The sequence below is a fragment of the Salvelinus fontinalis genome, chromosome 6, assembly GCF_029448725.1.
Source record: "Salvelinus fontinalis isolate EN_2023a chromosome 6, ASM2944872v1, whole genome shotgun sequence".
Taxonomy (NCBI): Eukaryota; Metazoa; Chordata; class Actinopteri; order Salmoniformes; family Salmonidae; genus Salvelinus; species Salvelinus fontinalis.
This window is the reverse complement of record NC_074670.1, coordinates 75,707,810-75,720,006: the sequence shown is the minus strand read 5'-3', so window position 1 is coordinate 75,720,006 and position 12,197 is coordinate 75,707,810. Positions and strand designations below refer to the sequence as shown.

At 41.9% G+C, this 12,197-nt stretch overlaps 1 protein-coding gene across 2 annotated transcripts; it reads right to left on the bottom strand.

The window, feature by feature from the left end:
* Positions 1-2,181: 2,181 nt before the first annotated feature.
* On the bottom strand, positions 2,182-10,810 carry LOC129858438 (uncharacterized). 2 transcript variants are annotated; one of them, XM_055927656.1, is made up of 4 exons: positions 10,377-10,810; positions 5,137-5,687; positions 4,249-4,402; positions 2,182-2,513 (listed from the first exon to the last, which is right to left on the bottom strand). In XM_055927656.1, the coding sequence occupies exons 1-4, from the start codon at positions 10,636-10,638 to the stop codon at positions 2,398-2,400; spliced, it is 1,083 nt and encodes a 360-aa protein (XP_055783631.1). In that variant the 5' UTR covers positions 10,639-10,810; the 3' UTR covers positions 2,182-2,397. The 2 variants fall into 2 exon arrangements, with proteins under 2 accessions (XP_055783631.1, XP_055783630.1); XM_055927655.1 differs by lacking the exon at positions 2,182-2,513 and having other exon boundaries at positions 3,435-4,402.
* Between the last annotated feature and the right edge of the window lie 1,387 nt (positions 10,811-12,197).

The window sequence follows — 12,197 nt, the reverse complement described above, 5'->3', positions numbered from 1 at the left end:
TACATGTGGTGCAATGTGTTGCTGCTTGTGGGATTTGCCCCCCTCCCCTCACTGTGCTTCACACGGCCACAGTGATTCCGCATGTGGACGCCGCACCTTGTCCCCCTCTTTCTGGAACAAGGGACATATAGATAGATAGCAGACGATTTAGTCAACTGAGCAATAGCCAAATCTATAACGCACATTGTAAAATTAAAATCACGTTGGCAGAATAAAACGAAGTTTATGATAAATGTTTCATGTAAAGGGGCAATCTACAGTTCAAACAATAACGCAGCACCCTGTCTTGGTGAAAAGCTGAGATATGGTGCTGGAGAAACCACTCCTATTCAGACCGTGTTATGGATGCAGTGACTGATCATCCACATTAGTTTCAGTTCAGAGCTCAGGACTGAAGCATTTCTAAGCTATATTCTACAAGAGTCTATAGGTACATAACTCATTTTAAAATTCCAAATAAATATATAGCAATAGAAGATTGCCGCATTAACAGCGATTCTTGCACCACAATGCCGGCCTTCATGTTATGGGGAAGGTCGTACTTTCTCCTTGTCCCGTCACTTCTCTCAGCTCTTGATATTTTTGACCTTGATGGCTGTTTTACATTGCACGGGGTCAAAGGAACCCTTCATCACTGTGCCATGGCTGCAAATGGATACCACAGGAGATAGTATTTATATATTACTGCTATTTGATTGAACTAACAAACAAGCCTAATATGTGTGTATCCTGTGTCTAACCTACCATGTTGTCATCCTCATAGCCAGCAGTCTTGTGTTGGTCGAGCTCCATGCAGGGAAGACCGTTGTGGTTGATCAACGATGACGCACAGTGCTCACTAAATGCATGCGCATTTTTTAACAAGTTCCAGGATTCACAAGATACATGTACACCATTGAGAAATATTGAAATTACACACACACGCCTCCAAAGTATTCTCTTTCAAGGCCTTTGACTCTGACCTGGCATAACCCTTTATCCTCACTGTCAAATGAGAGCTTTGTATAACCTTACAGGAAACTGATCAACCAATCAACTGTTACATGGCTTCAATAAGGAAATAAATCACAGGTAAGACATTCAGGCAATACCATCTGAATTTCCATAAATGTGCACATTTCAATAATCAGTGTGAACCCTTGTCCAAAGGACATGAAATGAAACCATACAAACTATCCTCCCCGGGATGATTCACCAGTGTCGTAAATCTCCAAACAATCTGTTTGACAGCTGACTTCCAAAGCAGGAAGCGCCAGAATCCTCGCCCAACACGAGAGACGGCAGGACTCTTAAGTTAATTACAAACTTTTACAATTTAGTGGTTAAAGGAAAAAATGAAAATCCCTTGACTGAAATTTAAGTGAGATCCACTGTCTGGGGCTAAGTTAACCTCCCCTTTCATCTAAGAAAGTCATGACCATCATACGTTTAAGGGAAAAGGGATCATTTGGTACATGTATTAAACTGTGAGTTTGACCAATTCCAGTGTCCTTGCTTAGGGGGTCCAGGGTCCTCCCCCGGGATAATTTTTATGTAGAAGGACTGAGAAGCTGAGTTCTGGTGAATTTTTTAAAAGGACATTCTACTCTAAAATCAATGACAACATGTCACCATCTGAAATATTATTTCCACCTCCAGAAATGGGCCCAAAAACATATTGGTAAAAACAATGTTTAAATTATTTTCAGATATTGGACTATGCATGGTCTGTCTATATTATTAGATGAGCCATTAGCCTGTAGCCAACTGATGACGCATTTACCCCAATTGAACCAAACATCCTGATTGTTATTATAAATATATAAATTATTCACCAAAAAATGGTTGTTTCTATTAAAAAAAGTATTTAACTTCCCTTTTTCCCCCTTTAAGAGCTCTGTTGCACCTAAACCATGCTTGAAACTCTCCATTTGTTTAACGATGCCACATGCAATTGAAGGAGTAGAGAAATAAATGTGGTAGCAATGTAAAAGTAGGTTCTCCCTCTTTTTTTTAAGGGACAAAACTGCTTTTAAAGGTGTTTTTGCGAGATTGCATTAAGAATTGTTGTGCATTATCTGCTTGTCAGAGTACATGTTTCCCTCCTATGGCTCTCACAACTTGAATGCACCTTGAGAGGAATATTTATCTCACATAGAACACACAAGCAGACTAGATAAATAGGTAAACTATTCTACTATATGTTTGTCTGATTTTTGTTTTAATAAAATATTACATGGCAAAAACAGTAGCACTGGAAAGTTCCATCCTGAGTGATCAAGTTTAGGCTTTGAAATACTTTCCCAACAGCTACAAACAGCTGTCTGAGTTAAGCGCTGTGCATTACAGAGACTATTTCATTCTGTTCATCTAAACATCAGAGTCATCAACAACCATGCCTGTTAGTTCAGTGCATTTTTATAGTGACGGGCGTGCAGCTTCATCACACTCCATCTCATTCTCACTGTCGTCAGACGGATGTCCTCCTCTCCTCAGGATCCGCCTGCCCTCCTCATCCTTCACACGCAGCATTTCTACACGCACAGAGACAAAGAAAGAACATGATGCATCAAATATACTGAAGCCACGTCAAAAACTCACCAGGGTCCAGCGACTGTCAACCCAACATCTTAGCCGTTACGTAAAGTGATCAAATCAAACTTTATTTGTCACATGCGCCGAATACAACAAGTGTAGACTTTACCGTGAAATGCATACTTAAAAGCCCTTAACCAACAGTGCAGTTCAAGAAGAGTTATGAAAATATTTACCAAATAAACTTGAGAAAAAAATAATAAAATTAACACCACATAACAATAACGAGGCTATATACAGGGAGTACCGGTACCGAGTCAGTGTGGAGGCTATATACAGGGGGTACTGGTACAGAGTCAATGTGGAGGCTATATACAGGGGGTACTGGTACAGAGTCAATGTGGAGGCTATATACAGGGGGTACTGGTACAGAGTCAATGTGAGGAGACTATATACAGGGAGTACCGGTACCGAGTCAGTGTGGAGGCTATATACAGGGGGTACTGGTACAGAGTCAATGTGGAGGCTATATACAGGGGGTACTGGTACAGAGTCAATGTGGAGGCTATATACAGTGAGTACCGGTACCGAGTCAATGTGGAGGCTATATACAGGGGGTACTGGTACAGAGTCAATGTGGAGGCTATATACAGGGGGTACTGGTACAGAGTCAATGTGGAGGCTATATACAGGGGGTACTGGTACAGAGTCAATGTGGAGGCTATATACAGGGGGTACTGGTACAGAGTCAGTGTGGAGGCTATATACAGGGTGTTACGGTACAGAGTCAATGTGGAGGCTATATACAGGGTGTTACGGTACAGAGTCAATGTGGAGGCTATATACAGGGAGTACCGGTACCGAGTCAATGTGGAGGCTATATACAGTGAGTACCGGTACCGAGTCAATGTGGAGGCTATATACAGGGAGTACTGGTACAGAGTCAATGTGGAGGCTATATACAGGGGGTACTGGTACAGAGTCAATGTGGAGGCTATATACAGGGAGTACTGGTACAGAGTCAATGTGGAGGCTATATACAGGGGGTACCGGTACCGAGTCAATGTGGAGGCTATATACAGGGGGTACCGGTACCGAGTCAATGTGGAGGCTATATACAGGGGGTACCGGTACCGAGTCAATGTGGAGGCTATATACAGGGAGTACCGGTACCGAGTCAATGTGGAGGCTATATACAGGGGGTACCGGTACCGAGTCAGTGTGGAGGCTATATACAGGGGGTACTGGTACAGAGTCAATGTGGAGGCTATATACAGGGAGTACCGGTACCGAGTCAGTGTGCAGGGGTACAGGTTAGTTGAGGTAATTTGCACATGTAGGTAGGGGTGAAGTGACTATGCATAGATAACAAACAGATCCAAACCTCTTGATGAGGTCACTAGGTGTTGGGTTAAGGTCAGATGCTTCAATATTGTAAATGAATAAAGGCACCCCCTCCTTTTGGTGAGGTTTGGTGGTTGCTTGGGCGCTGCCCATGCTAAAACTAACTATGGTCCAAATGCACCCTTCTCTATGGACTCAGGTAGCCAAGCGGTTCAGAGCATTGGGCCAGTAACTGAAAGGTCGCTAGTTTGTTCACCTAGCCGGCTCTGGGATTCAATCTGTCGATGTGCCCTTGAGCAATGCATTTAACCCTAATTGCCCTGTAAGCCACTCTGGATAAGAGCGTCTGCAAAATGTAAATGGAGTCAACTGAGCATGGAATGGACTCACCCGGAGCGTGGACGTCACACTGCCTGAGTCTGCACTTCTGTCTGGTCTTACTGGGTCCTCCAAACTTCTTCATGTCTTTACAGAAATCACACTGAGCACAGTCCTCAGTCCTCCTGCATGGCTCACACTTCCCACACATACGGTTCGAACGCTTCTGCACACACATGGGAATCACACGGAAATCACACTACAGGGTGTTCTCTGTATATAAAAGTATTGTGCTAGTCATACAAAAATAAATATAGGATGGAAAAACACGGTGTAAACTTAGCCATGGCAAAATGCATAGAATTACAGGAAATTTTGTTTAAAAATGGCAACATTTTCTCTCAGCTCCATCTCAAAACGTATAGGATTGCAGGAAACTTCCTTTAAAACAACAAAATTCTTTCCGCCGCCAAGATCAGGTCTCAAAAGTGTTCTTGCCCAGAGGCTGGAAAGAATTCAGCCGTGCCGACCCGTCCATTGACCCCCCACCACCTAAAGCCCTTTTTAATCCAGGATCTCCCCCCGGGTCACTTCTGGTGACTCTTTAAAATAGGACATTCTACTTCAAAATTAATTCTAATTCAATTGTGAACACCATATTAAAATGTTTTCCCTTTAAAAGACTTAACAGATGCATCATAGCTGCTTCTAATAAATAGGCTGAATCAAGGGGTTGGCATTTGCATCTACCCCAAACAACGAAATGCATCAAATATACAAAAAGCATGTCTCGGCAGAACTAATATATGCCACAGAACTAACTCTGCTAAGTGAATATAGGGGAAACCCTGTACATTCTAAAGTATTTTCCACACACCACACTGGCATTATTTAACCTTTGTGTGTGTTTTCCATACATATTAAATAAAAAACATTTGACACACAAGTCTTCCTACACACCTTGGATTTACCCCTCCTGCCTCCAGCACTGGTATGGAACCTTTCTCCTTTCTTTGTCTGTTTTCTCTTTGATTCGAGTGTCTTAGACCCTGATTGTAGTCCTCCACTCTCCACCTCATCATCACTTTTCCTGTTTTCACTCTGAGCTGCAGAACAGTCTGGAGTTACTGCAGAGAGGGGCTGAGAGTCACTGGCTGGTTCTGATACTCTGTAATCCTCTCCATCAGGTTCTGTTTTGATCTCTATAGATGTGTTGGTGAGTAGAGAACCCCTCTCTCTGTCCTCCACAGTTTGGGTTTGGTAAAGATGTGAGGGCTGAGATGGGTTCTCCTGATCACAGTCACTTTCCACAAAGGGAGAAGTGAATATGGAGTCTTTGGTATCCAAGAGCCCTAGAAGCTCATCTTCCTCCTGACTGGTAAGCAGTTCCTCTTTAATCAGTCTGGGCTCTGGGCCCTCATGAATCAGCCTGACTCGCCACTCTTGCTCACAGTCCTGCTGCTCGGTGGGAACATCCTCTTCAGATTTGAGGAAAGTGAGCTGCTGGGGATCTGATACAGAAACAATAGGAAATATAAAGTTGTTGATAATTCAATAGAGGATTCCAATCTAAAACTGAATTCAAAGTTATTTTCTCTGGTCCCTGAAACATGTAATTCAAATATGTAGAAAAAGCTAACGTTAGCTTGCTATTTTATCATTTCTGTTTTATTGGATTTAGAACCCGCTAGCTAAATGATTCAACAATACAATTGCAGCCATGAACAATTCTCTTTACAACATTAACTTGCTATCTTTTTGATGTATTTAAATTCAGCTAATACAGTAGCCAAGTAAAACTCAACTCCACGATGTACATCACATCGACGTAGTTGAGGGGAGACGAAAGTGGGCGGAGTGTACCTCTGACTACATCGAGTTGCTGTCAGTTGATACGAAGAAAATTGTCGGTTGTAGGGCTGGGTGGGGTTCTGTATTTTACTACAGTACATTCGGAAAGAATTCAGACCCCTTAACTTTTCCCACATTTTGTTACGTTACAGCCTTATTCTAAAATGGATCCTCCGCCAAATGTCACAGTGGGTGATGATCTGGGGGTGCTTCAGCAAGGCTAGAATCGGGCAGATTTGTCTTTGTGAAGGACGCATGAATCAAGCCACGTACAATGTTGTCCTGGAAGAAAAATTGCTTCCTTCTGCTCTGACAATGTTCCCCAACTCTGAGGATTGGTTTTTCCAGCAGGAACATTTTTTTTCATTCTAGGGCCTAATTTGTTTTGGCCCATATCGTCCAGCCCAACGTGGCAGTGTGTAAATGATCTCAGATGAGTGCAGGAAATGTATAAAAATGCTTGAAATAATTGTTGGTTGAAGTTTGATTGAACAGTATAAAACAAATCAGAATGGAGAAAGAAAGCCCCATTGAAATCACGTAGAATGTATGTGTTGCCAATTTAGGGTCATGTGCTACTCATAAAGCAAATGTGGAACTTTAACTATAAAAAATAAATACCGCCAATGTTAGAAAATGTATATGATATTTTGGCCATGTCGCCCAGCCCTACGGTGCGTGTATTTGATTCACGTTTTATTTAAAAGTATGGATTTCAGCAAACAAAGAACGGCATGCAACAACAGAGGACAAACATAGGTAGATGATATGGGTTTAAGTAGGCAGACCAAACCATTTCGGTGATTTCTGGTATATCAAAAATAAAATCAGCCGGAGCACGTTTTTGGACTCATTCAGCAGTTTACCTCATTAAAGTACAATACCATTGGAAATGTATGTTGAACGTTCAATTTATAATCCTAAAATTTTAATTGAAAATTATGCCGTCGCTACTTCCTGTTGACAAGACATTTTGATAAATAGCCCAAATGTCAAAACACAGTTTTAACGTGTCCAAATCAATAACCAATATGAAGGACAGTTCGTGATATTTAGAAAAACTAAACACAAAATGTACAATCTACATACATGTGCAACAATAGTAATCATATTTATTGTATTTCTTTTTTTTAAAGCACCTTAAACTGCACACCGCCCAAAACCCTGTTGTTGCAATAAATCACGGATATTTATAAGGGGGAAATCAGGTTGTACACGCTGCTGAAACTAACAACAAAACAAACATGGAAACTTGAGATATTTTAAATCACTGGCTAGAGAACAAGCTACAGAACACAGTGAGCTACATTTTGGATAATGCATTTTGATTTGTAGGTTGCCATAACACTCCTTTGTCAATCATTTATTTGGATTTTACGTTGAAATCAGTTACACGATTGGGGGGAGATGAGGTTGCACGTCCTGTTAAAACTAACACAGCTCAAAAACCACACTGGGATTAATGTGTATGTACATCACTGTTCAGAAGATAATTTGAAGAAGACACCTTGCTGCATTTTGATTCAAGTGGGTCGCCAATGCGGTAAATGTAATCAGGTGCGCCTTATGGGGGGAATTTAGAACGATTCTCAGGCCCTTTGACTGACAGGGGCCCCAAAAAAATATTAGAACATGAGGTACATTTTTTTCAATATTAATTGATTAACCTATCATCATTAATATAATATTTTATTTACAGTGTCCTAATAAAAACGAACGGTTTTACTTCTTGTTTTTGGCAAAAAGTAAATATCCAGAGAGCCTCTGTATTACCCCCCTCCCTCTCTATTTACATCAAATGGTTCGGTCCTGCCCCAAACCAGGCGCGAACTGCACTTGCGAGTGAGGAGTGGCGGTGGAGCATTATATCTCAGCTTCCTAAAGAAAAATCTGGCTTCCAAAAACGAAAAGAAAGAGGAGAGAAAAGAAAGGGTAAAAGTATGTCACCCAACATTTCACAAAGGAAGGTGGGTGTAGTCCGTGAGTGGTAGAAATTAACCTGTTAGCTTCGTCCATAGTGAAATAGGCTACTTTTACTCCCTTTACATTAGTTACTTAATATCTTCACAGAAAATTCTGAGTGTTTACATTTCGCTCCTCCTTTAGCCGACATTTAATCAATGCAGGCAAACTTTTAGCAAGCTATTCATACTAAATCAGTTGCCCCTGCCTGGTGCAGGCCCAACAGATGCAACTTCAGGCTCAGCAGCCATATCTCCCCATACCTATGAACCAGCCCTACTCCCAACTGAAGGAGGAGGTGAGCAGCATTGTGTTGAATGACATGTCAGTTGGCATAATTGCAGATACTGCAATGCATTGAGGACAGTAATGTGATTCTCCAGTCAGGAAATATCTCACTTGACACAGAGGCAGCCAATATCAGAGCCTTAAAGGAAGAGATGCAGGCTCTTAGAGATGGGAGTCTCTTGTCTGAGGCAACACTGATTGCAACGTAAATGGATGCTGCACCTCAATTCAGAAAGGAATACAACCGCCAGAGGAAAGGGAAGAGATTCCATGATGAGACCTCTCGAGAGGAGACAGCTCAGGACAGTGCAGCAACGCTGTTTCAGAACACAGTGTTTTTTACTGCTATGGACAACATCATAAGTGACCTGGACACTAGGTTCCACACCACTGAAAAAATTGTAGAATCATTTTCTGCTGTTCTGAAAGTTGGGCAGATTAGTGAGGATAAAGTCTCTTCTGTGTGCCAACCACTGATCATGAAGTATTCCAGAGATCTTACACCTGAGTTTCATAATGAAGTAAGACACCTGAACACTGTATATGCTGCCACTTTCCCTCATAGCTTGTCCCCTCTTGGTCGCCTGAATGCAATTTGTAAGATGCAGCTGCAAAGCATTTTTGGAAAGGTATATTTTGCACACTGCCTGTAACTGTTGCTGTGTGGCGAGAGAGCTTTCAGTAAGCTAAAAACGATCAACTATTTCAGGTCCACTATGTCCCAGGACAGGCTTTGCAGTCTAACCATGCTGTCCATTGAAAGTCAGTTAGCTAGAAAGCTGGACTTCAACAACTTGATCAGTGACTTTGCTAGCAGGAAGGCTCGGCGCTGGGCTCTTGGTGAGTAATTACGCACATGATGCCCACAGGCTGAGAACACCATGGCATTGCGGTTGGTGATTCGTTAAGCCTCCCGACGAACAGTTCTTGTGCTGACCTTAGTCCCAGAGGCCGTTTGGAACTCGGTAGTGAGTGTTGCAACAGAGGAAAAACGATTTTTACTCGCTACACGCTTCAGCGGTCCCGTTCTTTGATCATGTATGGCCTGCCATTGTTGATCCTAGACGCTTCCACTTCACAATAACAGCACTTACAGACAACCGGAGCAGATCTAGCAGGGCCGAAATGTGAGGAACTGAGTTGTTGGAAAGATTGCATCCTATGACAGTGCCACGTTAAAAGTTACTGAGCTCTTCAGTAAGGCCATTCTACTGCCAATGTTTGTCTACGTGGCTGTGTGCGATTTTATACACCTGTCATCAACGGGATTACTGTTATAGTTTATCCACTAATTTGAAGGTGTCCACATAATTGTGTGTATGTAGTGTATATTTCACAGCGATTTAGATGGTACAATGCACCTTCAACTCCGGGGTCTACGTCCTGCACAAACCAGAGCATGTGACAAAATCAACTGTACAAAACCAAAGATATTGATAAGTTAAGCAATCAATCTTCCGTCATTATAATGACTAAACTTGTATACTAACACCACCAATATGAAGTAAAAGGGATGTGTAATTCCACTCAAATTTTATGGGGTGAAAATGCAAGCTTGTGTAAGGTAGTAACAAACTGTCAACATTAGGGAAATTAGCGCGATATACAATAATTTGATATGGAAAAATAATGATACATGTCAATTTAGGATGATAGTATGTTGCCCACACAAACTATTGCAACAATGACATCCATTTTTCAGTCATTTAACCTTTAATGCTCTCAATCACAATTTAACCAGAGCTCTAAACTAGCCTCCATTCAGTCTGTGCAGCCTGAACGTTTATGCTTCCCCAGTTAAATAATGTAAATGTTTTAAGTATCGACTGCAGAGCGACTCGAGAGTCGGAGGTTCATTTAAAAAACTTCAGCCTGCACTCAGATATTTGGCTAGCCAATACAGTAACTGGCTGTACCACAAAGTATCCAGGCTGTATCACAACCGGCAGTGACTGGGAGTCTCATAGGGCGGCGCAAAATTGGCCCAGCGTCGTCCGGTGATGGCCGTCATTGTAAATAAGAATATGTTCTTACCTGACTTGTCTAGTTAAATAAAGGTTAAATAAAAAATAAAATTAACAAAACTGGTCAACACAAACCTGCTCTGTATAACTTTATCTCTGGGTTAAAAAAAAACAAATCCAACAGCCTTCGCAGACGGTTATTCTCCTCCTTAGAACGGGAGATTTCTTCATACAACTCTACTACTGTTCTGTCGACCGCCACGGATATCTCTGCAACTGCCGCTGTTAGTCGTTCGGTAACATACACGTTCAGCAACTGTAGTTTAGACATTTTGACCGGAATGAAAGTCGATAAATCCGTATTATTCTGCTCAGCCTGTAACGTTACATTTGACATGGACGAAAAACACAATTGAGATAAATAGCGTGCAAATATTAGCTTCGTCCTCTCTGGCGAAACGCGTTTAAACGGTAACTATCAACCCCAACTTCAGCCTTTGCCCAATATACATATATATCAAAGCTTTCCGGTGAGAAATTGTGGGTGGGGTAATTCCTCATTCTACATGTCAGAGAGGTTTGTTCTACATACGGTATTTCTATCTGAACGTGGTCTAGATACCAACACGTTTCACCAGAGGTCCAGTAGCGTTCACTGATAATAAAGTGTTGTACATCGTGAACAAATGCAGCTCTGGACAGTTAGCTCACAGTGGCAAGGCGCTAATTTCCTGACGTCTATTGCCACTTGCGGTGCAAAGAAATCGATGAATGGATGGACTCATATTTATTGCGGTATTGTGTTCGGAAGAAAAATGCACTCAGCACCTTGAAAACGAAGATTAGATTCAACCCGTATTGCAGTATTTATGCAGTAGCTCCTTTTCCAATGGTCAAATTAACTCACAGATTGGTACCGGGTACTGTATTGTAACGACCCGGTATTGTGTTCTGTGTTTGTGGGTGTGTTATGGTTCTCATGGCTACTAGCAGGGGTTGAATATGTCAGGACAGATGGAAAGGTTGGGGGGGTATGATGGGTAATACCGCGGGATTACCCATCATACCCCCCCAACCTTTCCATCTGTCCTGACATATTCAACCCCTGCTAGTAGCCATGAGAACCATAAAACACCCACAAACACAGAACACAATACCGGGTCGTTACAGTATAAAGAAACGTTGAATTAGAACATTATGCGGAAATGTGCTGCCTTTTTGAATGTTGTGTAAAGCCAGTAGTCTAGTCAAGGAAGCATCATGCAAAATATATTGGTACACTCCACTTACCAAGACCATTGCCAAATATGGTGCTTGTTTCTGTACGAAACCAGGTGGTACCACCCAGCACATCTAGAAGGGAGTGTATTTCATACCGAACTTCTCCCTTGAGATGACGTGACTCTACATCACGATTGTTGAAAAGCTAGGGCAAAAAGAGCTAGATTTACGACTAAAATAGCCTACCAAAATATCACTTTTGCAAGGAAATGGCAAAATGACCATAATTAACGTGTTTTACTATGACTAAGCCCAGATTAAAACAAACAAGAAACCCACACACTGCTGCTAGTATCACTGCTCTTTATTTTTGATTTAGGTATCCGCCTCAAGGCCTTCGTCCGGAGCTTTTGTAAGTGTTTATAATGTAACGACCCTGGGTTTATAAGCGCGGAAATCGACTCTGACGCTTGAGCATGTTTTTGCGGCACAGTCGATAGCGCGCCGGACCTCGGGCTAGAAGGTCGAGGGTTTGAGACCTGCTCCCTGCCTGTTTCATTACAGTAATTTTCACTTTTATGTAGACATTGCTCCACCCACATACGTTCCATGCATCGAATGCGGTTGGAGTCGGTGGAAAATAGGCAGGTGTTACCAAATATAACAATTTGAATTTCATAAGTATTCTAATAAAGTGTGTACATAAAACGTGTTAATAAACACGCCTGTAAAACC

Coding starts and splice junctions, on each gene's coding strand:
- LOC129858438 (XM_055927655.1), bottom strand. CDS start 10,638: ATGTCAAATGTAACGTTACAGGCTGAGCAGAATAATACGGATTTATCG. Junction 5,688..10,376: donor GATAAAGTTATACAGAGCAG/GTTTGTGTTGAC, acceptor TTTCTGTATCAG/ATCCCCAGCAGCTCACTTTC. Junction 4,403..5,136: donor GCAGGAGGGGTAAATCCAAG/GTGTGTAGGAAG, acceptor ATGTGTGTGCAG/AAGCGTTCGAACCGTATGTG.